General features: G+C 39.0%; 1 protein-coding gene and 1 long non-coding RNA gene across 2 annotated transcripts; one reads left to right on the top strand and one right to left on the bottom strand.

Annotated features, from left to right (window-relative positions):
• Window positions 1-461: 461 nt before the first annotated feature.
• On the bottom strand, window positions 462-22,975 carry LOC145521471 (uncharacterized). The gene is made up of 4 exons (XR_014065403.1): window positions 22,185-22,975; window positions 19,960-20,046; window positions 1,377-1,608; window positions 462-741 (listed from the first exon to the last, which is right to left on the bottom strand). It is a non-coding gene; the product is annotated as an uncharacterized LOC145521471 (long non-coding RNA).
• On the top strand, window positions 22,456-26,173 carry LOC145521466 (matrin-3-like). Its single transcript, XM_081530083.1, is given in 2 exon segments — window positions 22,456-24,603; window positions 24,748-26,173. Coding segments are annotated over 2 exon segments (2,547 nt in total). The 3' UTR covers window positions 25,147-26,173.
• The last annotated feature ends 67 nt before the right edge of the window (window positions 26,174-26,240 follow it).

The raw sequence follows: 26,240 nt of genomic DNA on the forward strand, positions 1-26,240 counted from the left end.
TTTAGGTGTTAACCTTTGTGCCACTTTCGTAGACTAGATTTCTCTGTAGTGGTGTCCACCGCTCTCTTACAGGGTTATACCTGTATCTTTTTCTTCCCTTGGGAGGGTCTGCTGACTCGGGTAAAAGAGTAAATGAACCTCAGGGCTATTTTAACAATTGCATTTCATCATTACATCATTTTGCATGGCTCCAGTTTGACTTCCTTCTGCCAGTTTGTTTGCATTGATTCTTTTTGTCTGCTCATTTTCAGGAATCTATACTCTTATTATCCTTGCCTTATCTCCAACAACTGTTAATCTTCATGATTCTAATTTTCTTTTTATCAGAAAGTAAAACATTGCTCCTAGTCCTATAAAAACACCTATAATGGTGAAAAGCCAAATTACATAATTATTTATAGTGTCAAAATGTCATGTTTCTCTAACAGTGAAAATATGAATTTATCACAACTGCAGACATATTTTTACACTTAATTTATCATTTTTAGCTGTCTGATGCACATATTTTATCAGTACAGGATATTGGTGGATGATAGATAACTCAAAAAAACCTGTTCTTTGTTCTCTGCTGACTGCATAAATTTGGGGACCATGAACTGTGCAATACAATTCATAATTCTCCCCACCATCCTTTGTCCGTGAAACTTCATTTTCTTTTATTTCATTCAAACAGAATTGGCTCCTCAGATCAGGCTTCAGGGAAAGTGCAGCAAACAAAGCAATTTCTTAAAGGTTAAGCCCCTAGTCCACAAAAGCAAAGGAAGGGGAAAGAATTAGAAGGGAGAGATGTAGAAAGGGAAGACCAGATGGTTAGGAAAAGGCAGGTGAGGCCAGAGGGGTGAAAACATCACACAGTGTGGGCAACTTTTCTGCTTAGAAGTTTGAGAGACATTATCTACTTGAATTGATGTAGGAAATTAAGTTTTACCAGGTTTGATCTTTGTTTCAGTCTAATATTTGTCTTACAATATGGACATCTTGTGAATAAAATATTTTCCAGGGAAAAAGTAGATACTAATTATAGTATTTTTTGAGACCAGAGAACCTAGGTACTTGTTGAAATTATCTGAGTGCCCCATAAAGTTATTAAAAAATATTTTTATAATGATGTGTTCTTTACTACAAATCTCTTGGAGGGTGCCAGCAAAGGCATATATGAATTCTATTTTTCAGAGACCTCAACAGGAAGAGAAAATACATTCAGTGTGTTCAAGTCATCTGTACCCTCTATGTGGCCAGTGTGTTTGAAATCTTGCAGGCCAGTTAGAATGTCAGTGACTCGCTAGACCTTGTGAACCAATATAAAAGATTGGGTTGCCCAGTGACTACTCAGCTTTAAGGTAGGAAGGAGGGGAACATGGGGAAGCCACACTTACCTCTCTGCTGCCTACCTTCCTTCTTCCAAAGTCATCCTCCTGGCTGGGGAGGATTCCAAGGGCCCATTGGGTTCCTTTCATGAACACATAGGTGCTTGTCTAACTCCAGCAGAAGTCTGGCTCTGTGGCCTGACCATGACACTTGTGGTCAGAGTCCTAGCACGTGGTCTGCACTGTTGCTTGGAATCCTGAGTCACTACTCTCGGGTGGATCCTGGAGGTAAAGCAAGTCTCTGGAAAGGAAGAAGGACAATCTGTCAGGTGAGCTCAGCACCAGCATCATCACTGTCTGCTATTGACTTCCCCAGAGACTTGTAATAATGTTTGAAAGAAGCCCTTGTCAACTTCCAGGAATAGCACTGACGCATTATGTGACCGACTCTTAGAGCCTTACTTTCTTTAGTTAAAATGGAAAGTGGTTCCACAGATTTGGCACCCAAATTGAAACAGTTAATATATGAAAAGTATTATGCATATTTAGACAAAAAATTATTTTATAACACTGTGGAAATAGCATAAGGCATATAGATGTTATTTATAGCATCCACATTTGCCAAAAAATATGAGATATCCACAATACAGTGGAGAAGAAAGGAATGACTCAAAAAAAGTAGATGACCATTCACAGGTCATTTATTCATTCAACAAACACACACTGGTCACTATTCTATGCAAGGTCTGTGAGGCACTGTGGAGCTTGATTTGAAAACATTTATAATCTAGGAGGGAAGACTGGATAAGTACAAGCAATTCACAAGGTAACATTTGCCGTGTGTAAAATGTATACACAAAGTAAGTGCTGTGCTGTGCTTAGTCCCTTAGTCATGACCGGCTCTTTGCAACCCCGTGAACTGTAGCCCACCAGGCTCCTCAGTCCATGGGGATTCTCCAAGAAAGAATACTAGAGTGGGTTGACATGCCCTCCGCCAGGGGATCTTCACAACCCAGGGATCGAACTCAGGTCTCCGACATTGCAGGCGGATTCTTTACCAACTGAGCTACCAGGGAAGCCCACAAAGCAACTGCCATGGCAGTTGAAACCGGAATAGTCTAGAGGAAGGCATGGAAGCCGGTTTCAACACGTGTTAAGTTCGCACTGTGTGCGCTGCTCTGTGTCCCTGTATATTCCCTGAGGACTCCCAGGCAGAGAAAACTGCCCGAACCAAAGTAGGGAGGCAAGAATTCACACATGAAGTGAGGCAGGAAACGACTGGCTCAGGAGGAAACGAGTTTAAAGAATTGTGTAGGTGTAACCCGATGGAGAAGGCAATGGCACCCCACTCCAGTACTCTTGCCTGGAAAATCCCATGGACAGAGGAGCCTGGTGGGCTGCAGTCCATGGGGTCGCTAAGAGTCGGACACGACTGAGCAACTTCACTTTCACTTTTCCCTTTCATGCACTGGAGAAGGAAATGGCAACCCACTCCAGTGTTCTTGCCTGGAGAATCCCAGGGACGGCGGAGCCTGGTGGGCTGCCGTCTATGGGGTCGCACAGAGTCGGACACGACTGAAGCGACTTAGCAGCAGCAGCAGCAACCCGATGGATGATTCAAATACAAGGTCAAGGTTTAGTCTTTTTTTTTTTGCGCATAATGCAAGTAAAGCTTCCTATGGAACCCCTTAAGAAGAATAAAAAACTTTTTTGAAAAAAAATAATTTTATTCTACTCATAGGCTCACTGTGGGCCAGTCCTGTACAGAACTGGACTAGCTATGAATGTGGGAAGATCATGTAAGCAATTTTCATGTGTGATAACAGAATTTCAGTTTTGGTATGTACTTGTCCTGAAATTTCTTAAGCAGTACAATGTAGTAGTTGAGTGTTTTATTTACTGGGGCCAAAACAGGAGTTTAAACAATTGTGGCTAGGAGATTGCTTGTCTTCTTAATCCTCCAGGTAACTAGAACTCAAGCATTCAAACATTTGTATCAGTCAGGTTCCCAGTCAGGATAAAAGAAGCCAAAACAACTATTTTAAGAGATCATTTATATGGGGAATTGGAGATACAGGTATTGGAGGACTGAAAAGGAACAAACTCAACGCAAAGAGAGTGACTGCAGGAAGCAGATACCACTGCTGGGCTGAGGAAGCGAAGGGTCACAGTGGGTCCTTAGAAGCTGGGACTCGGAGGAGGAATGCAGACCTCCGATGTGAGGAGCTCCCTGGGGATGGTAGGGGAAAATTAGGAGGGTGGCGGAGTCCTGGGGCCTCAGGAACGCAGGCGAGAGCCCGGGGAGTGGTCCCAGATCGCAGCAGATGCTGGTGCTTTGAGGGAGCACCGTGGGGCTGGTTTTATGAGATGGAAACGGATCAACCACATCTGGGATGAAGAGCCGTAGTGGGGGAACACTGACAGGAACAGCAAATGATCCGACCTCTCTCCTGCCTCCATTTCCATTCTCTCTCTCTGTGCCCTCTACTTGCAGAACCTAATAGGGAGACACTGATTCGGGGAATCTTCAAATTACACTGTCAGAAATGTTGCTCTAGTTTTTCTAAGATCAAGTTAGAACAAGAGATTGTGAAACACTCCACTCCGCTAATTAATTTTCTGAGATAATTACACTCATTTTGCTTCCTTACCCCTTGTTTATAAGACAAAAACTAAAAGTGAATAATAACTATTGTCACCTGGACCTTGATACCATAAACACAGGTCTTGTTAAGAAAGGGGAACAATTGTTATGCCAAAATCTTTTTCAGATGTCTACTTTCATTTTTTGTGTTTTACTATTTTTCCTAGTCATTAGCAATATTAATTGATAAATCTAAATGCCACGATCAACCTATTTTAAATATCTAAAAATAAGAATTACATAAACATCTAATGGGAAAATATTCCTAGCTGTAGAATCAAGGAAGACTGAAGTAAACAGATACACACATAAAAGAAGAAAAGTGTATCAATGAATATTAGAATATAATGATAACAGTGTAATGATGTAATTTTTATTTGATAGCTATATGCCTATATGCTTACTTGCAAATTTATTTATAGGTGTAAAGTATGTTGGATCCAGATATAGAGGCTCCTCAACAGATGACAGATGGCGGCACATTAAATCACCCCATAGGTTTATATAGTACAGGGTAGAAATGATTGCCTGCTGAATTTTAATGTGTTACATTTTTATTTCAAGTTTATTTGTCAAAGCAAAGTATGGTAACAAATGTTTTTAATCTGAACAGAGTGAACTTCGATAATACACTGATGATTGACTTTCAGTGACAAATAATCTATAATGACTTCTAGTTTTCTCAATTGTTTATTTGCAAGTAAGTATGAAAGTTGGAAGTTAACTATAGTTTTAACATTGAATTAGAACTGTCACACATGAATTACTTAATAGCTTACCTGGGTTTTAGTAGACTGACCTGTATTTCATTTTCATGGCCTACTTTTTAATTCAACTGAATCACGTAATGAGCTGTAATTGAGTCACAAAGCAGGAAACAAGCTTGTGCCAAGTATGTGGAACACACTGGCACGTACAGTATCTTCGCTCTCTTTGGGGAAAGTCAGTTCTGGTAAATCTGTCAGTTTATCATTAGTATTGCGCTCACCTGGTAAGACAGGACTCAGTAAAGGTCTCTATCCTTTCCCTTCAATCATGAAATCCAAGAAGCTATGAAAGGAGGAAGTATTTTAGAAATTCAAAACCTATCCTGACCTGAACTCATTTAGCAATGAAAACTACTGAGCTGATGCATGGCTTTTATGGTCTTTATCTATCCTTCTTAGTGTGAATATTCTTATGCTTCACCATAGAAATACTAATGTGTTTAATAATGAGAGTGCTATCCAGATCCTACAGGAAGTATGTCATAATACACACATGCTCTATTTTCTTCTCAAATCTGAAAGATACTGAATATGTTTTCTTTGAGCTGAAATTTCTCAATGAGAATTTCTCAATGTTGGCAAATGTTGACAGGACTTAAAGGTAAAGTCCTGCTTTCACACTCCCTGTTGTGAGTACAGGCTAGAGGTTGGATAGCTTGCTGGGAAGAGCCCAGTCACAGAGTTAGATCTGAAATCAGATTCTAGTTGAGCTGCTCACAAACTGTGTGACCTTGGTCAAGTTATTTAAAACCTCTGAGCATTACATTTGTTTACCTGTAAAATTTTAATGCTGATACCTACATCCTCAATCTCAAAAATGTATCCTGGTGAAGTGAATATGGTCTTTATCTTTTACCACTATAAGATTCCACTGCTAGTTCTTTTTTTTGCAGTTGAGATGCCTAAAAAGGTAAATTTGTACTTAGCAATTATAGATCTTTTTCATGCCTTTTCTGCCAGAGCCTCAAGATGCCTAGGCTGTGAGTTTAGGTACAAGTAACTATAAAAGTAAATAAAATCAACAAAATTGGTATTGCTTTTATTAAGGGAAGTATAATTGCAATCTAAGATGTGTTCTGGCAGCAGTAGATTTGTAGAAAACAGGTGAAAATCATCTTAATGAATTCTTTAAAAACCATCAGCTTGCATAAATAGACTTCTTTTTATGACATAATTTTGGACATAGTCTATGACTGAGGATGAAGGGATGCTGCCCTTGATTTTTTAAATTCTCCATCAACACCTATGATGGATATTGTATAAAATCAAATTCTTTATCATTTCTAATATAGACTGTAGCCCACTAGGCTCCTCTGTCCTTGGGATTTTCCAGGCAAGGATACTGGAGTGGTTTGTCAATTCCTTTTCTAGGGGATCTTCCTGACCCAGGAATTGAATCCGGGTCTCCTGCACTGAAGGCAGATTCTTTGTCAACTGAGCCACCAGGGAAGCCCCAATATAGAAATAATATATATTTATTATTTTATTTATTATGTATATATATATATATTTCCAGTAGTAGTCCTTATTTTGATCTTTAAGTGTTGATTTCACTTTCCAAAATTACTTGTTTTGTTCATAGTGCTATTTTTGTTAATTAAGGTTAATGTCAGGAGAGCCATCACTCACAGGGTTTTGCTTTATGGGATGCCACATGTACATACCTTTATTTTCCATTTAAAATATTTTATTGAAATTCATTGTCCTTCAGACTGAGAATATTAGGCAATACTTGATGTAAGAAAATATGTGGTAACCGTAGGGATTAGGAGCTATTTCAGATCTGTTTGATTTCTTTTATTTATTTCAAGCAGTTTATTCTAATAACACTAAAAGTTGCATCCCAAGTGAGAGTATATCTTTTGCTGTGTCTTTTAAATTCCTTAATACTATTGATCTGAAAGGTAAGCTTTTCTAGATATACTTTATTTTGCTGAATATTTAGCTCATAATATTGTCTGACTCATCATCATCATTATAATGATAATAACTGGCATCATTTTTATACTCACTATACAGATGGCACACTATCTTATTTAATTCTAGTAACTTTTCTTTGTGGTAGTATTATCAATTAGAATTAAGGTTGACAGAAAAAAGAATTAGATATTCTGAAACAATGGCATAAGTCAGATGTTTTATTTCTTGTCCTGTTCAAGTACAAGCAGATTTTGTTTTATAGTGCTTTGATCACTTTATTGTGCTTTCCAAATAACTGCATTTTTTACAGACTGAAGGTTTGTGGCAACCCTTCATCGAGCAAGTCTATCAGTGTCATTTTTCCAACAGCATTTGTCACTTCATATCTCTGGGTCACATTTTAGTAATTCTGTCAATATTTTAAACTTTTTCATCATTATTTTATTTATTATGGTTGATCTGTGATCAGAGGTCTGTGATGTTACTACTGAGACTTTCTGAAGGCTCAAGATGATGGTTAGCATTTTTTAGCAATTAAGGTTTGTACATTGTTTCTTTAGACATAAAGCTCTTGCTCACTTAATAGACTATTGTATAGTGTAAACATAATTTTTATAAGCATAGGGAAAACAAAAAATTCATGTGACTTGCTTTTTTGTGATACTTGTTTTGTCATGGTGTTCTGGAATACAACCTAAAATGTCTCTTAGGTGTGTCTGTGATTCAGAAGTAGTCAGTCCAGGGTTGATATGACAATGGTGGCAGGGATTCAATCTCTTCCTGTCTCACGCTTCTGGCAGCTTCCATTCCCAAGGTTCTTCATGGACACAGGTAGCTGTTGGAACTAATGCCATCATGTCCATATTCCAGATGTAGAAAGAAGAAAAAAGAATTAAATATTCTTTCTTTAAAAGTGTCTTTCTTTAAAGACACTTCCCAGAAGTAACACATATCATTTCTACATGTATTCCAAAACTTAGGCAGATAACCACACCCAGTTGTAAAAGATTATTTTTCAGTCATTTGGCTAACCTAGTCTGGAATTCAGAATTAATGCCTAGAATTAAGATTCTATTGTCAAGGAATTACGGGAGAATGGATATTGAGAGAGAGACAATAGGAGCTCAAATACAGCTGTGTTTGAGCTCCCATTTTCATCATTCTTACAAGTGGTGAAACTGAGTCATAGAGAAGCGAAACTGACTTACTAAGATCTCACAACTGGTACAGCCACAACTCAAATCCATATCTATCAAACTTCAGAGCTCTTAAGTACTCCTTTGAAGTGTTTCTGCCTTAAAAACAGTTATTTGACTTTATTCTGTCTCTTCAACTGAATTAGTATAAAGAAAATCTTTCTGACTAAGATGCTAAGTCAATCTATTAAAACAACGGAATTCTTTATTTTACCAGGTGTTCTTGGCAAAGGATGTAGTATTAACTTGTGCAAGGAAGTCTTTACTTCTGCTGACCTTTTGGATAGGAAGAGTCATAAAGTTTAGTGCCAGATTTACAAAATTGCCTGACTGACAGATTAAAGTCTTATTTTCAGTCTTCTACTTGTTTGGGGTTACAAGTTTAAATTTCATTAAAATATGCTTTGCTGTCCTACTGATAGTTTAGATTTCAGACGAGGTAATAAATGGCAGGGTTTTCAATAGGACCAATACAAAATGATTTACTAGAGGAAAAAGTTAACAGCATTACAATGATTTTTTTTGTCAAAGATAAATTTTTAAGTAAATGACAACATATCTTAAAATAAATCAGACCATACTATTTCTAAGTTATTTTCTTGGGCTCCAAAATCACTGCAGATGGTGACTGCAGCCATGAAATTGAAAGACACCTGCTCCTTGGTAGGAAAGCTATGACAAACCTAGACAGTGTATTAAAAGGCAAAGACATCACTTTGCCAGCAAAGGTCCATATAGTCAAGGCTATGGTTTTCCAGTAGTCACATATGGATGTGAGAGCTGGACAACAAAGGCAGAGTGTCAAAGAATTGATGCTTTCAAACTGTGGTGCTGGAGAAGACTCTTGAGAGTATCCTGGAAAGCAAGAAGATCAAACCAGTCAATTTAAAAGGAAATCAACACTGAATAGTCTTTGGAAGGACTGATACTGAAGCTGAAGTTCCAATACTTGGGCCACCTGATGTGAACAGCTGACTCATTGGAAAAGACCCTGATTGTGGGAAAGATTGAAGGCAGAAGAAGAGGGCAACAGAGGATGAGACGGTAGGATGTCATCACCAATTCACTGGATATGGCCACCTGATGTGAACAGCTGACTCATTGGAAAAGACCCTGATTGTGGGAAAGATTGAAGGCAGAAGAAGAGGGCAACAGAGGATGAGACGGTAGGATGTCATCACCAATTCACTGGATATGAACTTGGGCAAACTCTGGGAGATGGTGATGGACAGGGAGGCCTGACGTGCTGCAGTCCATGGGCTTGCAAAGAGTCGGACACAACTTGGTCACTGAACAACAAAACAACTTGTATTCAAATAAATATACATCAGTGCATTTTCCTTATTAAAAATTATATACTTGTGGCCTATTCATGTTGATGTATGACAAAAATCATCATGATATTGTAAAGTAATTATTCTCCAAATAAAATAAATAAATTAGCTAAAAAATTGTAAAGTTCCATTTGAATTAAACAAAGTCCCCATTTTCCTAGGATTCTTAACCTGGAGTATCTTTATTATGTGGCAAGAAATATGGAAAGAGTTTGGCTCCTGGATTGGCCCAACAATGTCAGTAAGGACCCAGGTTCTTTCCACCTCTCTAGGTCCCATTCTTGGTGTGGTAGCTTAGTTCTCATTGCTTCATCCTTCATTTTGAAAGATGGCTGCTGCCTCACATGAAAATCTGAGGAGAGAATCATTTCCTTCTGAGTATCATATTTTCTTAGTGATGAACAAGTTTTTCCCAATCCCGCAGAAGATTTAGCCCCATTGGTTGTATGCCAGTCATAGGTCACTCACCCTGTAATGGGTATGAGACTACCATGATTGGCTTGTACCAAGATAGATTTCCCTGGGACTGGAGAAGGATCTGTTCTCCCTCAAATCTGGGATTTTGTTATCAAGGAAAAAGCAGTGTAAGGCAAACAAAATTTGCATTGAGTATTTTGTTTTGGAGAATTACACTCAAAATGAAAATTTTATATAAAATAAAAAAATATCTTTACCATCCATAAGTTTGGGTATGATGTTTAGTATCCGATCTAAAAATCTGTTCACTTTTAATTCTTTTAACAAATATTCTTTACCCACTTACTCCATGTCAGCTACTGTTCTCAGCACTAAGACTAGAGAGATGAACAGAACAGACATTTATCTGCATAGGAAGTGTTTTATCAGCAGCAGGTAACAGAATAGCCATTTATAAGTGGCTTCAAACATTGGGACATTTAACGTGTACCTAACAGAGCTTCCCTGGTGGCTCACCTGGTAAAGAATACGCCCGCAATGTGGGATACCTGGGTTCGATCCCTGGGTTGGGAAGATCCCCTGGAGAAGGGAAAGGCTACCCACTCCAGTTCTCTGTCCTGGAGAATTCTGTGAACTGTATAGTCCATGGGGTTGCAAAGAGTCAGACACGACTGAGCGACTTTCACTTAACAGAAATTAGGACAGGGAGTCACTTAAAAATGTTTCCAAGGATACAAATTCTTTCTTTTCTTGTCCTTTGCATGCTGGCTTTTGTCTTTATTTTGTCACCTCATTGCTCCATGGCTGCTGTAGTTCCAGATATCTCATCTGCTTTCAGTTCAGAAAGAAGTGACTAACCAAGCTCTTGGTCTTGTCCTTTTCGCAAATGGTTCAGTTCAGTTCAGTCGCTCAGTCGTGTCCGACTCTTTGCGACGCCATGAATCGCAGCACGCCAGGCCTCCCTGTCCATCACCAACTCCCGGAGTCCACCCAAACCCATGTCCATCGAGTCGGGGATGCCATCCAGCCATCTCATCCTCTGTTGTCCCCTTCTCCTCCTGCCCCCAATCCTTCCCAGCATTAGAGTCTTTTCCAATGAGTCAACTCTTCACATGAGGTGGCCAAAGTATTGGAGTTTCAGCTTCAACATCAGTCCTTCCAATGAACACCCAGGACTGGTCTCCTTTAGGATGGACTGGTTGGATCTTCTAGCAGTCCAAGGGACTCTCAAGAGTCTTTTCCAACACCATGGTTCAAAAGCATCAATTCTTCGGGGCTCAGCTTTCTTCACCATCCACCTCTCACATCCATACATGACTACTGGAAAAACCATAGCCTTGACTAGACAGACCTTTGTTGGCAGAGTAATGTCTCTGCTTTTCAGTATGCTATCTAGGTTGGTCATAACCTTCCTTCCAAGGAGTAAGCATCTTTTAATTTCATGGCTGCAATCACCATCAGCAGTGATTTTGGAGTCCAAAAAAATAAAGTCTGACACTGTTTACACTGTTTACCCATCTATTGCCCATGAGGTGATGGGACCAGATGCCATGATCTTAGTTTTCTGAACATTGAGCTTTAAGCCAACTTTTTCACTCTTCTCTTTCACTTTCATCAAGAGGTTCTTTAGTTCTTCTTCACTTTCTCCCATAAGGGTGGTGTCATCTGCATATCTGCGGTTATTGATATTTCTCCCGGCAATCTTGATTCCAGCTTGTGTTTCTTCCAGCCCAGCGTTTCTCATGATGTACTCTGCATATAAGTTAAATAAGCAGGGTGACAATATACAGCCTTGACATACTCCTTTTCCTATTAGGAACCAGTCTGTCATTCCATGTCCAGTTCTAACTGTTGCTTCCTGACCTGCATACAGGTTTCTCAAGAGACAGGTCAGATGGTCTGGTATTCCCATCTTTTTAAGAATTTTCCACAGTTTATTGTGAAACAAATGGTTAGATATTCTCAAAAGTCTCCTAGCAGATTTCCATGAAGCCTCATTGACAGGACTGTACCATACCGGTATCCTCAATAGAAAGGAGTCTGGAAAAGTACTTATCTCACAAAGTATTAACATTATGTACAGGAATTGGGGATTTGGATCTGTAGGGCTTCAACTGTGTTCATCTTGTGGACCTAAGATGTTGTGGAGAGTGTTGAACGTGTAGCCCAAACACATGTTAAGTGTTAGCTGATAACACTCCTGGGTAAGAAGTGCCATGAACAGAGCATTCACTGATTTCCTTATATCACTGATCACATCTTGTTGCCACCAGCAGGTTATTTGTCTAGCTGCTCCACTGAATAATTGGCTTCTTGAGGTAAGAAACTATGTTTAACTTATTTCTGTATCCTCAAGACTGAGGAAGGCATCTGGCACACAGTAGGCACTCAGTGAATGTTGGAGGTTGGAGATTATCTTTCAAGGAATAAAAAGTGGGGAAGAAAGCTCCAACATTACATATTAAGGAGTTAAAGCAAGAGTTTAGAAAACTAATTTCTAAAAAATGATCAATCAATTAGAAACCAATTAGAACCAAAGGAGAATAATTTGTCTTTTTTTTTTCCTTTTCTCTAGGAGGTATTGTGAAGTCATGTGGGGTTTGTCAAAGTTGCTTGAGTCCACATGGCACAGTTCAGTTCAGTTCAGTTGCTCAGTCGTGTCCAACTCTTTGTGACCCCATGGACTGCAGCACACCAGGCTTTCCTGTCCATCACCATCTCCCAGAGGTTCCCCAGGTTTATGTCCGTTGAATTGGTGATGCCATCCAGACATCTCATCCTCTGTCATCCACTTCTCCTCCTGCCTTCAATCTTACCCAGCATCAGGGTCTTTTCCAGTGAGTCAGTTCTTCACATCAGGTGACCGATGTGAGCTTCTGCTTAAGCATCAGTCCTTCCAATGAGTGTTCAGGACTGATTTCTTTTAGGATTGACTGGTTTGATCTCCCTGCAGCCCAAGCGACTCTCAAGAGTCTTCTCCAACACCCCAGTTCAAAAGCATGAATTCTTTGCTGCTCAGCTTTCATTATGGTCCAGCTCTCACATCCATACATGACTACTGGAAAAACCATAGCTTTGACTAGATGGACCTTTGTTGTCAAAGTAATGTCTCTGCTTTTTAATATGCTGTCTAGGTTTGTCATAGCTTTCCTTCCAAGGATCAAGCATCTTTTAATTTCATGGTTGCAGTCACCATCTGCAGTGATTTTGGGGCTCCAAAAATTAAAGTCTGTCACTGTTTCCATGTGGCACAGAAGTGAGGGTAAAGTGCAAATGAGGTGGAATTCAGAAACAGCTTGTTAAAACAAGCTTGATTTAAAGCAGTTGCACATACATTGTGCCATTTTTATAACATTAAAAACATCAATAATGGATTTTATTGCAGTCACAAGTTACATTTACTTTATTAGATAGGTGAATTCAGGCAGGTCTTATAGAAGTTCAAAGTATGTTGTTGCTGTTTCTTTTTTCATTTCTTTTTTCAAAAAACTCAAAAATAAAATTTCTCCAATTTAGTTATTGGCATTTGCTTTATTAGATTGTTATTGCATTACAAATTTACACATTATTGGTGATATTGCTTAATTATAATTCTCACATACTCAGGTTTTGTAAAGGTGGTGAACCTTTTTTTAGAGAGCAAGGCTTCATGTCCTCTCTCCTTACTCTCATGGCCTTCTCCTAAGTCTTCAACTAACTGATCCTTGATCCTGGCCAAGTCAGTTAGCTTACCTGCTGCTTGGTTTCTATATCTGTATAATATAGGTGTGTGAGAAGATGGTCTAGTGATTTTTTTCTAGCTCTAAAATTGTATATCATGTTAAATGCCTAAGTTTATAGGAACTGAAGAAGATTAAAGGATAATATTTATCGTACAAGATAGAGTTATCACCTTATTGTTTGTAATAAAACTTTCACCTTATAAATTATTATATAGTACACTAAAGAAAATATGACAACTGTATAAAATAACAAAAAACATAAAAAGTAAAATTAACATATATATTTTAATGTCTATTTCTACAAATATCCAACATGCAGATACATAATTGGAATCATAATGCATCAGAACTGTGTATCTTTCTTTTTTCCTTTAAATTTTATATCATGAGCATTTTCCCATCCCATAAAAAAATCCTTAGAAACAGTACTTCTTTCTTAAAAATTTTACATTTTAAATATAACACAGAAGCAATTTTTTAACGTAACCCTCTCTTCCCTGCTAAAATTTATTGCCGTAATGACTTTATGCTGCAGTCCATGGGGTTGCAAAGAGTTGGACATGACTTAGCAACCGAACAACAAATGACTTTATCGTAATCATTTCCTTATTTTTCTTTGTGTTTTTACTATCCAGTGTGATCCCTAAATATCATTATTAGTGCTAGTGTTAGTCTTTCAGTTGTGTCCGACTGTTTGTGACCCATGGACTGTAGCCTGCCAGGTTCCTCTGTTCACGGAATTCTCCAGGCAAGAATACTGGAGTGGGTATCCATTCCCTTCTCCAAGGGATGTTCCCAAACCAGGGATCAAACCCAGGTCCCCTGCATAGTGGGCAGATTCTTTACCATCTGAGTCACCAGGGAAGCCCCAAACATTACTATTTAGTATTGCCTAACCATATGATTTTTAATGGATGTTTATTACTCCATCATAAAAAGATACATCAATACATGCAAGTACTTACTGAATTATTTGCTTTCCTTCTTAACAACTTATTTTTCTATTTTATTTTTTGGGAAACTATCTGTTCACATAATGCAAAATGTTAAAATTTCAAAGGGAAAGCAGCAAAACATCTGCTCATTTCTGCCCTCCAGCTACCAGGCTCTGTCTATGATCAATTTCCAGGAAGTTGTTTTCAAGGGAAAAAGGAGCCTAAGAATGGTATTGATATTTTCCCCTTTTAATGTTCTAAGCTAACCTAAGAAGGTATAGAAAATATAATTCTTATTAAAGTATGCAAAATCTTTGTAGTTTATTTTCCTTTTATATAAAATTGGCATAATTTCTAGAGCGAGATATATAATTATAATCAGGTTATTTAAATACATAACTTTGAACAACTGTGTGGATTGGTTGTGAAACAACCACAGAAGGAAGTCTAGGATCAGATTAGATATAAGCAGTGTTGTGGTGTTTTACTTTGATGTACTGTAGAGCTAAAAGACCCAAGCTATTTTCTTTGTAACTTGGGCAGATTGGAAAAACTCAGTTTCTTATGCTTTGCTCTAGAAGATCAATAAAATAATGTCATGGTAATAACATATGTTATACAAAAATACATTACTTAACTTTTCATGAATGGAGGAACTAATTACTACCTAACCTGCCTGACCAGCACACTATTTTTTATGCATTAGGGTTCTTTGGTTGCAAAAAACCAAAGTAGACTCTGTTAAACCTAAATAAAGGGAATTTGTTGGAAGGATTCAGGTACTCATTTTTGGCAGAAAGCCTGAAGAGCCAGGCTTTGAGATGGGCAGAGCCAATAAAATTTAGGAGGCCCAGGAATTGGGGACAAGAATGGTCTCATATCAAAATTGTTCCTGGATATTTTATTAGATTATAGTAGTAACTGTGTGACTGATCAGGGAACACCAGATGACTGTACACCTAGAGCTGCCCATCATGGTATCAGATACAATGCGTGATAAATTTGGGTGGAACCATCAGCAGATTTATGATAGAAATAAAACACTGGGCCATAGCCTGAACATGTCCAGGAACCATGAATAAATTACGTGGATATGCATCTTAAAGTCTCATATCACTTGTCACTGTTTCATGACTTCCCCTCCTTCATCTCATACCTAAGGCCTCATGCAGGGGGAGAGGGTGGTCCCCTGTGACCAAATAATGGAAAAAGAGACAACTTAGATCCAGTTTACCCATGAATCCTCACAATATATTAATGCTAAGAAAAGTGGATTGTCACCACATTATATCTTACCCAGGGATGGAAGGACAGTCTTGAATAAATTCTTCTTGTAGGCAGTATTATTAATAGTACAAGTGGTCACTGACCTCATATGGAAAGGGGAAAATATGCCGAGGTGCAGATGTTTGGGAGCTCGGAGGCCTGGCTGCTTTGTCCCAGGCCTGGAAGAAACAAAACTGGAAGGTTGTGGTAAGGATCTTTCTCCTGGCTCCCTCATTTTCCTTTCCTCACTCTTCTGTTCCCTTGATTGCAGGGATACAGTTTTGAGAAGCAACCTCTCTGAAAAGTTCAGTGAAATATTTGTGGGCCGTTCAGACTCTAAGACCAAATTATACACACTCTGTCTAAGCAATGATACATGTCTATTGATGGCTTGAACTATTCTTATGACTGTTTCCATTATTTGAGAAATAAATGAAGAGAAGCTTGTCCAAATTATTTCTGATAACTTGCAAGTATCCTTCTCTGAAAATGTCTCTGGCTTAGCCATCTATACAGTACTGGGCAAGCAATCAAAGATGGAAACCAGTCTATGAACAGACAGGCTAAGAAAATTGTCTCAGCAAGGAGAAAATAAACTACATCATTCTCCTTTTCCTGAGAAACACCAATATGTAATAAAAATTATTATCTTTTTCTTAAAACTACCCAACAAGTTGAATTTGACTTTTTCTCAATGCTACTATCAGCCCTGTCAAAACCCTAAGGGAAGAATATAAGTATTTCTCCCACTCTGTTCCTCAATGAGTCTGAAGGTGTTACACAACTGTAACTGTCCTTAGTTTAGCATTTGGCACCTCTCATATCTAAGGACTTCTAAAACTCCCTGTGTGCCAGAGTCCAGCTCCAGCAGCCAGGGAATCGGACTGATGGGATGAGAGGTGTCAGCGGAGAATGATGCAGCCTCTGACTCAAAGTGTGGGACTGCATGTTTATTTTAAGCATCAGGTTTTCTTTTATACTTTTACAAAAGCATTAGGTCAAAGGTTTGGCATCTTCAGTTTCCCCTCACCCAGATTTACTGTCTCCATAAATCACTGTTGTCCTTCAGAATTCCCTCTTAAGTGTCCCTGTGATTACATTGTAACTCGTGTTTGTCTCTGGGCTGCATATCACATTCCTCAGTTTATTTCTTACCTTTATAAATCCTGCTAGCCCCTAGTATCTTAAGCTCATTATCTCATAAAAAGGCTTCTAGCTATTAGTATCTCTAAAACTCCTAGTCTCTATAAGCTATAGTAAAATATGCCAACACTACAACATACCTTAAACTTTAAGCTTCTAACTATTCTTAATTATTCCTAAACCCTAAACTCAGCAAACTTCTTTTGCCATAAACATTTCCCTCACAAGCAGGTCTCAGATAACAACGTTTCCCATGGCCTCAAACTTCTGCCTATGTGCTCATCCTGGAACATTCTTTGTAAAGATCCTTGAACAAATGTCAATAGTTAACTGTATGGATTATTTCCTGGGCATAACTGCAGAAGGCTTTGTGCTTTCTCATGCTCCTCGAAAGAACAGTAAGCACCTTAACATTCTTTCCAGCCAATTCAACTGAAGGAAGGAAAGGACAAGTCAGAATCACAAGACCTAACTCCTTCATCCTGGGACCGTACCTGCGGGATGAGGAGAGGTGGTTGGGGCCGTGCCTCCATTTTGTCAGTAATGCCTAACGCAGCTCCCGACACCTGTGCCCAGTAAAAATAAAGAATGGAAAATTTTCCTTGATAAAGACATAGGAAATATCATTCTTTAGCTTCACTTTTAATGCTTGGTGGCAGTGCTGGGGTAAGATATTCATAAGGTAGAAAAAGCAAGTCACCAATGGGAACAAGGAAGCAACAGGGAGAGTCAATAGATGGGATGAGGTGGACATTCTGGATAATACAGGACAGCAGTAGGGACTGTCCAGTTGGTGTGGAAGAGAAATGAAGCACAGCCGATCTGATCATTTTAGGTGATGTCATCCATACCTTTCCCTATGTCTCAGCTTAATGTGTGACAAGCCACTTTCTCATTAAATCAGCTCAGTGTTACCACTTAGCAATGGGAAGAAACTCTGTTAATGGACTGACTATATCATGAACCCTTTGAAGTTTTCCACCATTCTAGCTTGAATAAAATCCACTTAGCCCTTCCTGTAGTTCAGTGACTGAGGTTATCAAGCAAATAACAAGGAACTTCCTGGGTTTTCAGAATGACTGTAAAAAATTATTTTCATTTAAGCATGAATTGAAAATAGGTAAGGTAGTTAGCAAAAAATGGTTAGGGATGGCATATTGGCCACTGGTAATTTCTGCCTGCCCAAAATTCACTTCCCTTTCTTGACAACACCGTATTTCTTTTAAAGGAATAATGACTGTATTACTACTATTGTTATTAATTTTTTTAAATTCAACTCAACTTGGTGGACTTGTACTCTAAGGGCCTTTACACTTTTTTAACTGAAATTTGTGCATTTGATTGAAACTATGTCAATCATATACTCATTCCTGGAATTTGTCTTGGATCAAAGATTAAAGACAGAGAAAATGGTAAGAACTCATCTAACCCAGGGTGATGTCTTGGATCTTTGCCACCATGACACTATTCCTGTCTCCCCAGATGCAGGACTACCAGGGATACCTTATTGTTGCACATTTCCAAGCCTGGTTCTCTAAACTTACTGTCAGATAATGAGGTTTGGTTTCTTTCAATAAGTTTCTTTTGTATAAATTAACCATAATGTATTTCTGTTGTTTGCATCTATAGAACTCTGAGGTACATAGAAGTTGTACCTTACCAATTGGCAGGTTAAAGGAAAGTTGACTTTATGGCTATAAGACGAGTGATGTGGGACCATATCAGGAGTAATGCCTGGCTTAATTATTTAAGAAATTATTTTTTAAAGGTTACAGAAAACATTTATTATTGATAAGTACAACAATTTTATAGAGAAAAAACTGGAAAACTATGTAATACTGAAAAAAAAAGAAAACATATTTTTAATTATCTCATGGCAAAAATGTGAAATAGATGGCTGCTGCTGCTGTTAAGTCACTTCAGTCGTGTCCGACTCTGTGCGACCCCATAGATGGCAGCCCACCAGGCTCCGCCGTCCCTTGGATTCTCCAGGCAAGAATATTGGAGTGGGTTGCCATTTCCTTCTCCAATGCATGAAAGTGAAAAGTGAAAGTGAAGTTGCTCAGTCGTGTCCGACTCTTAGCAACCCCATGGTCTGTAGCCCCACCAGGCTCCTCCATCCATGGGATTCTCCAGGCAAGAATACTGGAGTGGGTTGCCATTTAGTAGATTTTTAAAAATATCTGCCATAGACGGATTAATTCATTGATTGCCATTGACAGATTAGACCTTAAGTCTTATTCTAGCTGGTATTATTTCCTCATTACTACTTGTTCTTCACTATTTAAATCCTATGTAAATTTTCTGGCTTGGTCTGTATTATTAAGTAGAGAGGCATAAAATTTCAGGGTTATGGAACTTGATTTGACTCAAATCCTCCCAGAAGTGAGAATTGTATACTGAGTTTAGTCTGATGGGATTTAATTGGATTCAAAGTTCAGGATTTATTTATTTTTCTGTTTGAAATTTCAGCAACATTGATGATTTTTTGTGGGAACAATGTCTTGATATATCATATTAAAAATTGTGAAGTCCTAATTGCTTCTGTTTGAAATTTCAGCAACATTGATGATTTTTTGTGGGAACAATGTCTTGATATATCATATTAAAAATTGTGAAGTCCTAATTGCTTGTCACATTTCATCTATATCATTATCCTAAAGGGTCCTCATCCTCTTTATCAAGAGACAATATTATTATCTTTTTTTTTCAAGCATTCTTTTTTTTTTTTTGGCCATGGAAATGAAAGCTTATTTGTATCCCATATCTGATTTTCATTCTCACAGAAATTATGTAAAACAGCAGAGAAATGAGTCATAGACTATCAAATATCATAACTTTTACTACAGAAGGACTTTGAGAATTATTTCCCTAACAGGTAAGCAGTTGGCATAAAGAAAAGACTGAATGAAGTCTGATGTAGCAGTTATACCAAGACTTAATTCTGCTTTTTCTCAGAAGAGTCAACATTTATCTAACAGATAATCTCCATCTAAGGAGAGGGGTTTCCAAAGTCTTTTCTCTTATTCTAAGGTGATAAGTCTCCCTTTGCATCTGCTAAGTCTGTGTGATGACAAATTTGTGACCTAAACTGTGCTCATCACAGAAAATTTGCAGTTAATGTTTAGTTAGTGATCTAACTTTAGCACTGGAATCTTCTTAAAAGATCCCCAAACAGAGGATCACCCCTAAGCTAGATCTTAAAAATATGATTATGCCACTACCTTGCTGTATTTAGGAATGTTTTCAGATACAATAACAGAAACAAACTAACAATTACCTAAAAAATAGGTTTTTATTTATCTCACATTAGGTGAAGTCTGGTAGCAGATTTCAAGGCTGTCCAATGACTCAATACGTTCATCAGGGATGCATCATTTTGTACTCTTCCATTCCTAAGATGGTGGAGTAGAAGGGCGTGTGCTCATCTTCTCCTGCAAGAACTCCAAAATTGCAACTCGCTGCTGAAAATCCATCAACAGGAGAATGATGTGAAATGAAAGTTGCTCAGTCATGTCTGACTCTTTGTGACCCCATGGACTATACAGTCCACGGAATTCTCCAGGCCAGAATACTGGAGTGGGTAGCCTTTCTCTTCTCCAGGGGCTCATCCCAACCCAGGGATCAAACCCAGGTCTCCCGCATTGCAGGATTCTTTACCAGCTGAGCCACAAGGGAAGCCAAGAATACTGGAGTGGGTAGCCTATCCCTTCTCCAGCAGATCTTCTGGACCCAGGAATCAAACTGGGGCTTCCTGAATTGCAGGCAGATTCTTTACCAACTGAGCTATCAGGGAAGCCCTGATAATGTTGGAGAATGTTGGATCCCACCAAAAAAAGATACCCCACATTCAAGGGCAAAGGAGAAACCCCAACAAGATGGTAGGAGGGTCAAAACCACATTTAGAATCAAAACCCCATACCCACCAGAGACACTCGGAGGGCTCAAAAAAAACCTTGTGTGCACCAGGACCCAGAGACTGAGCCAGACCTACTTTTGAGTGTTTGAGTGTCTCCTGAAGAGGCACAGGTCAGCAGTGCCCTGCCAGAGGACAGGGGCTCTGACTGCAGCAGCCCTGGGAGACAAGCCAGGTGGTTTAAGTCCTCTTGGAGGAGGTTGCCATTAGCCCCACCATCGAGCCACCGAGAAGACGACCCAAAAACTGGAGAAGAATTATACAAAAGAAAGTATCACACTGTTGCAAAAGTTCTAGGACTCACAACAGATTTCCCGACCTGGGGATCTGGCAAAGGGACTGAGAACCCCAGTGAATTTGACTTTGGAGGCCAGTGGGATTTGATTACAGAACTTCCACAGGACTAGGAAAACAGACAGTTGGAGGGCACAAATAAAGTCTTGTGGACACCAGGACCCAGGAGAAAGGAGCAGTGACCCCACAAGAGACTGAGCCAGACTTGTCTGTGAGTGTCCAGGAGCCTCTGGCGGAGGCAGGGGTCGACAGTGGCCTGATGCCGAGTCAGGGGCACTGAATACAACAGTGCTGGCTTAAGTCCATTTGAAGGCGGTCACCATTACCCTAACCATAGTTTGGCCTCAGGCCAAACAACAGGGAGGGAACACAGCGCCACCCATCAACAGAAAATTGGATTAAAGATATACTGAACATGGCCCCAATCATCAGAACAAGACACAGATTCTCCCAGAGCCAGTACCTCCCATCAGGGAGCTTCCACAAGCCGCTTATCCTTATTCATCAGAGGGCAGACAGAATGAAAACAACAATCCCAGAAAAATAACCAAACTGATCACATGGATCACAGCCTCGTCTAACTCAATGAAACTATGAGCCATGCCATGTAGGGCCACCCAAGACAGATGGGTCATGGTGGAGAATTCTGATAAAACGTGGTCCTCTGGAGAAGGGAATGGCAAACCACTTCAGGATTCTTTCCTTGAGAACCCCATGAACAGTATGAAAAGGCAAAAAGATAAGACACTTAAAGATGAACTGCCTAGGTCGATAGGTGCCCAATATGCTACTGGAGATCAGTGGAGAAATAAATGCAGAAAGAATGAAGAGAAGGAGCCAACGCAAAAACAAAACCCAGTTGTGGATGTAACTGGTGATAGAAGCAAAGTCCAATGCTGTAAAGAGCAATATTGCATAGGAACCTGGAATGTTAGGTCCAGGAATTAATGTAAATTGGAAATGGTCAAAAAGAAGATGGCAAGAACGAACATTGACGTTTTAGGAATCAGTGAACTAAATGGACCAGAATGGGTGAATTTAATTCACATGACCATTATATCTGCTACTGTGGGCAAGAATCCCTTAAAAAAAAAATGGAGTAGCCTTCACAGTCAACAGAAGAGTCAGAAATGCAGTACTTGGGTGCAGTCTCAAAAATGACAGAATGATATCTCTTCATTTCCAAGGCAAACTATTCAGTATCACAGTAATCCAAGTCTATGCCCCAACCACTAATGCCAAGGAAGCTGAAGTTGAATGATTCTATGATGATCTAAAAGACTTTCTAAAACTAACACCAAAAAAAAAAAAAAAAAAGTTTACCAGCGCCGTTGCTGCGGGGGATTGTGGGAGCCTCCGCATCCCGCTCGCTTGGAGAGAGGTACCTCTCGTTTTCCCTCTCCCTTTCTTCAAGAGTTGTCTGCTGGTTCTCAGCTTGAAGAAGATTCTACAGTCCTTATTGATCCTTTTTCTTGGCGTTACCATTTTTCGAAGCAAAGTTAACCTAGTTTTCTAGTTGAGCTTTCTTTTTGGCCATCTTTTAAAAAAAAATTTTTTTTTTTAATCTATAAACTAGACAAGAGATAGTTCTACAATGTCCAAGTCATTCCAGCAGTCATCTCTCGGTAGGGACTCTCAGGGTCATGGGCGTGACCTGTCTGCAGCAGGAATAGGCCTTCTTGCTGCTGCTACCCAGTCTTTAAGTATGCCAGCATCTCTTGGAAGGATGAACCAGGGTACTGCACGCCTTGCTAGTTTAATGAATCTTGGAATGAGTTCTTCATTGAATCAACAAGGAGCTCATAGTGCACTGTCTTCTGCTAGTACTTCTTCCCATAATTTGCAGTCTATATTTAACATTGGAAGTAGAGGTCCGCTCCCTTTGTCTTCTCAACACCGTGGAGATGCAGACCAGGCCAGTAACATTTTGGTCAGCTTTGGTCTGTCTGCTAGAGACTTAGATGAACTGAGTCGTTATCCAGAGGACAAGATTACTCCTGAGAATTTGCCTCAAATCCTTCTGCAGCTTAAAAGGAGGAGAACTGAAGAAGGCCCTACATTGAGTTATGGTAGAGATGGCAGATCTGCTACACGGGAGCCACCATACAGAGTACCTAGGGACGATTGGGAAGAAAAAAGGCACTTTAGAAGAGATAGTTTTGATGATCGTGGTCCTAGTCTCAACCCAGTGCTTGATTATGACCATGGAAGTCGTTCTCAAGAATCTGGTTATTATGACAGAATGGATTATGAAGATGACAGATTAAGAGATGGAGAAAGGTGTAGGGATGATTCTTTTTTTGGTGAGACCTCGCATAACTATCATAAATTTGACAGTGAGTATGAGAGAATGGGACGTGGTCCTGGCCCCTTACAAGAGAGATCTCTCTTTGAGAAAAAGAGTGGCGCTCCTCCAAGTAGCAATATTGAAGACTTCCATGGACTCTTACCGAAGGGTTATCCCCATCTGTGCTCTATATGTGATTTGCCAGTTCATTCTAATAAGGAGTGGAGTCAACATATCAATGGAGCAAGTCACAGTCGTCGATGCCAGCTTCTTCTTGAAATCTACCCAGAATGGAATCCTGACACTGATACAGGACACACAATGGGTGATCCATTCATGTTGCAGCAATCTACAAACCCAGCACCAGGAATTCTGGGACCTCCACCCCCATCATTTCATCTTGGGGGACCAACAGTTGGACCAAGAGGAAATCTGGGTGCTGGAAATGGAAACCTGCAAGGACCAAGACACATGCAGAAAGGCAGAGTGGAAACTAGTCGAGTTGTTCACATCATGGATTTCCAGCAAGGGAAAAACTTGAGATATCAACTATTACAACTGGTGGAACCATTTGGAGTTATTTCAGATCATCTTATTTTAAATAAAATTAATGAGGCATTTATTGAAATGGCAACCACAGAAGATGCTCAGGCTGCAGTGGATTATTACACAACCACTCCAGCGTTAGTATTTGGCAAGCCAGTGAGAGTTCATTTATCCCAGAAGTATAAGAGAATAAAGAAACCTGAGGGGAAGCCAGACCAGAAGTTTGATCAAAAACAAGAGCTTGGACGGGTGATACATCTCAGCAACTTACCTCATTCTGGCTATTCTGACAGTGCTGTCCTCAAGCTTGCTGAGCCTTATGGGAAAATAAAGAATTATATACTGATGAGAATGAAAAGTCAGGCCTTTATTGAGATGGAGACCAGAGAAGATGCAATGGCAATGGTTGACCACTGTTTGAAAAAGGCCCTTTGGTTTCAAGGGAGATGTGTAAAAGTTGACCTGTCTGAAAAATACAAAAAATTGGTACTCAGGATTCCCAACAGAGGCATTGACTTACTCAAGAAAGATAAATCCTGGAAAAGATCTTACTCTCCAGATGGCAAAGAATCTCCAAGTGATAAGAAATCCAAAACTGATGGTTCCCAGAAGACTGAAAGTACTGCTGAAGGTAAAGAATAGGAAGAGAAGTCAGGTGAAGATGGTGAAAAAGATACAAAGGATGACCAGGCAGAACAAGAGCCTAGCATCCTTCTTGAATCTGAAGATGAGCTACTTGTAGATGAAGAAGCAGCAGCACTGCTAGAAAGTGGCAGTTCAGTGGGAGATGAAACAGATCTTGCTAATTTAGGGGATGTGGCATCTGATGGGAAAAAAGAACCTTCAGACAAAGCTGTGAAAAAAGATGAAAATGCCAGTGCTTCTGGAGCTGCAAAGAAAAAGCTTAAAAAGCGTCGTTTCCCAGGGAATATGGAAGGTTTTGTCACTCTAGATGAGGTTGGTGATGAGAAAGATTCGGAACTTCAGAAACTTCGTAAATCGGGCATGGCATTTAAATCTGGTGACAAAAATGATGATGGTTTGGTTGAAATTAAGGTGGACAAGATCGAGGAACTTGACCAAGAAAATGAAGCAGCGTTGGAAAATGGAATTAAAAATGAGGAAAATACAGAGCCAGGTGCTGAATCTGCTGAGAATGCTGATGATCCCAACAAAGATACAAGTGAAAATGCAGATGGCCAAAGTGATGAAAACAAGGAGGACTATACAATCCCAGATGAGTATAGAATTGGACCATGTAAACCCAATGTTCCTGTTGGTATAGACTATGTGATACCTAAAACAGGGTTTTACTGTAAGCTGTGTTCACTCTTTTATACAAATGAAGAAGTTGCAAAGAATACTCATTGCAGCAGCCTTCCTCATTATCAGAAATTAAAGAAATTTCTGAATAAATTGGCAGAGGAACGCAGGCAGAAGAAGGAAGTTTGAGATGTGCAAGAAGCTTAATGATTTCAAAGAAAATAATGGTTCTTTGTTTTTAAATATTAACCTTTTTTAAATACAATACTGATAGTTAGAAGAAAACTATTGTACTCTTTTGTTTTAGTGGAAAATAATAGATAATAGATGTCTGTTCATGTGTTAAGTGTTATAGCAAAAATACATATACGGTTAAGTTAATAAAGAATTGTTTTTGTTTTATCAAAATGGTAACAGACAGAAATACTTTGTAGAGACTGACTTCGTATGCTAAAGACACTTGCACCACTAAGAAAGATATGTAGAAGCATTCAGAGAAATGAAATTTAGTAGTTCCAAGCTTCAAAGATATGTCAAAACTTTTGATTCCATTCAATAAAGAACAAAACCAATTGTATTTTTATTACTTTCATCTGAAACATTCCACATTTTAATCTGAGCCTTGCAGACTTTTCATTTAGAGTTTGAAGCATTTTTGGTTTTGTTTCATTTTTGGAGAACTTCACTAATGTGAGATTGGTAATTAAAATGCAGGTGCAGTTTTCTTTCAATGTCATGTTGTTGTTTAGGTAATAAGAAATATTACATAATTGGCTTTAGATTTTGTAATTTTTTCCCCTAAGTTCCTGCTAGATTTTGTATTCTAGAAGTCAATGTATTTTCAGTGAAATGTAAAAATATTCCCTTCTCTTTGACCAGTATTAATTTCTTGAGATCTTATTGCTTGTCACTTGAATCCTGTAGCTGTCATACATCATCTGATATAAGCAACATTTGATTTTTGAAGTGTGTAGACCATCTCTTTGTATTTTCAAGATGTAATTTTACATTTCTGCATTTTAAAAACAGTTTGGCCATAATCTTAGACGCACTCTTCTAATTCATATACTTGCATATGTGACCTTTGTGAACAGAAATTTGCATGTATAATCTGTGTTTACTTGTAACTTTCTGGTTATATACTGCTTATATCTGTGGATTCAAGTTTCTTAAGTGAGTACCAATAAAAAACAAAAACCTAAAATAAAAAAAAAAAGATTCTTTTTCATCATAGGGGACTGGAATGCAAAAGTAGGAACTCAAAAGATACCCGGTTAACAGGC

Source organism: Giraffa tippelskirchi, chromosome 9, assembly GCF_054371585.1.
Source record: "Giraffa tippelskirchi isolate mGirTip1 chromosome 9, T2T-mGirTip1v1.2.pri, whole genome shotgun sequence".
Classification (NCBI taxonomy): domain Eukaryota; kingdom Metazoa; phylum Chordata; class Mammalia; order Artiodactyla; family Giraffidae; genus Giraffa; species Giraffa tippelskirchi.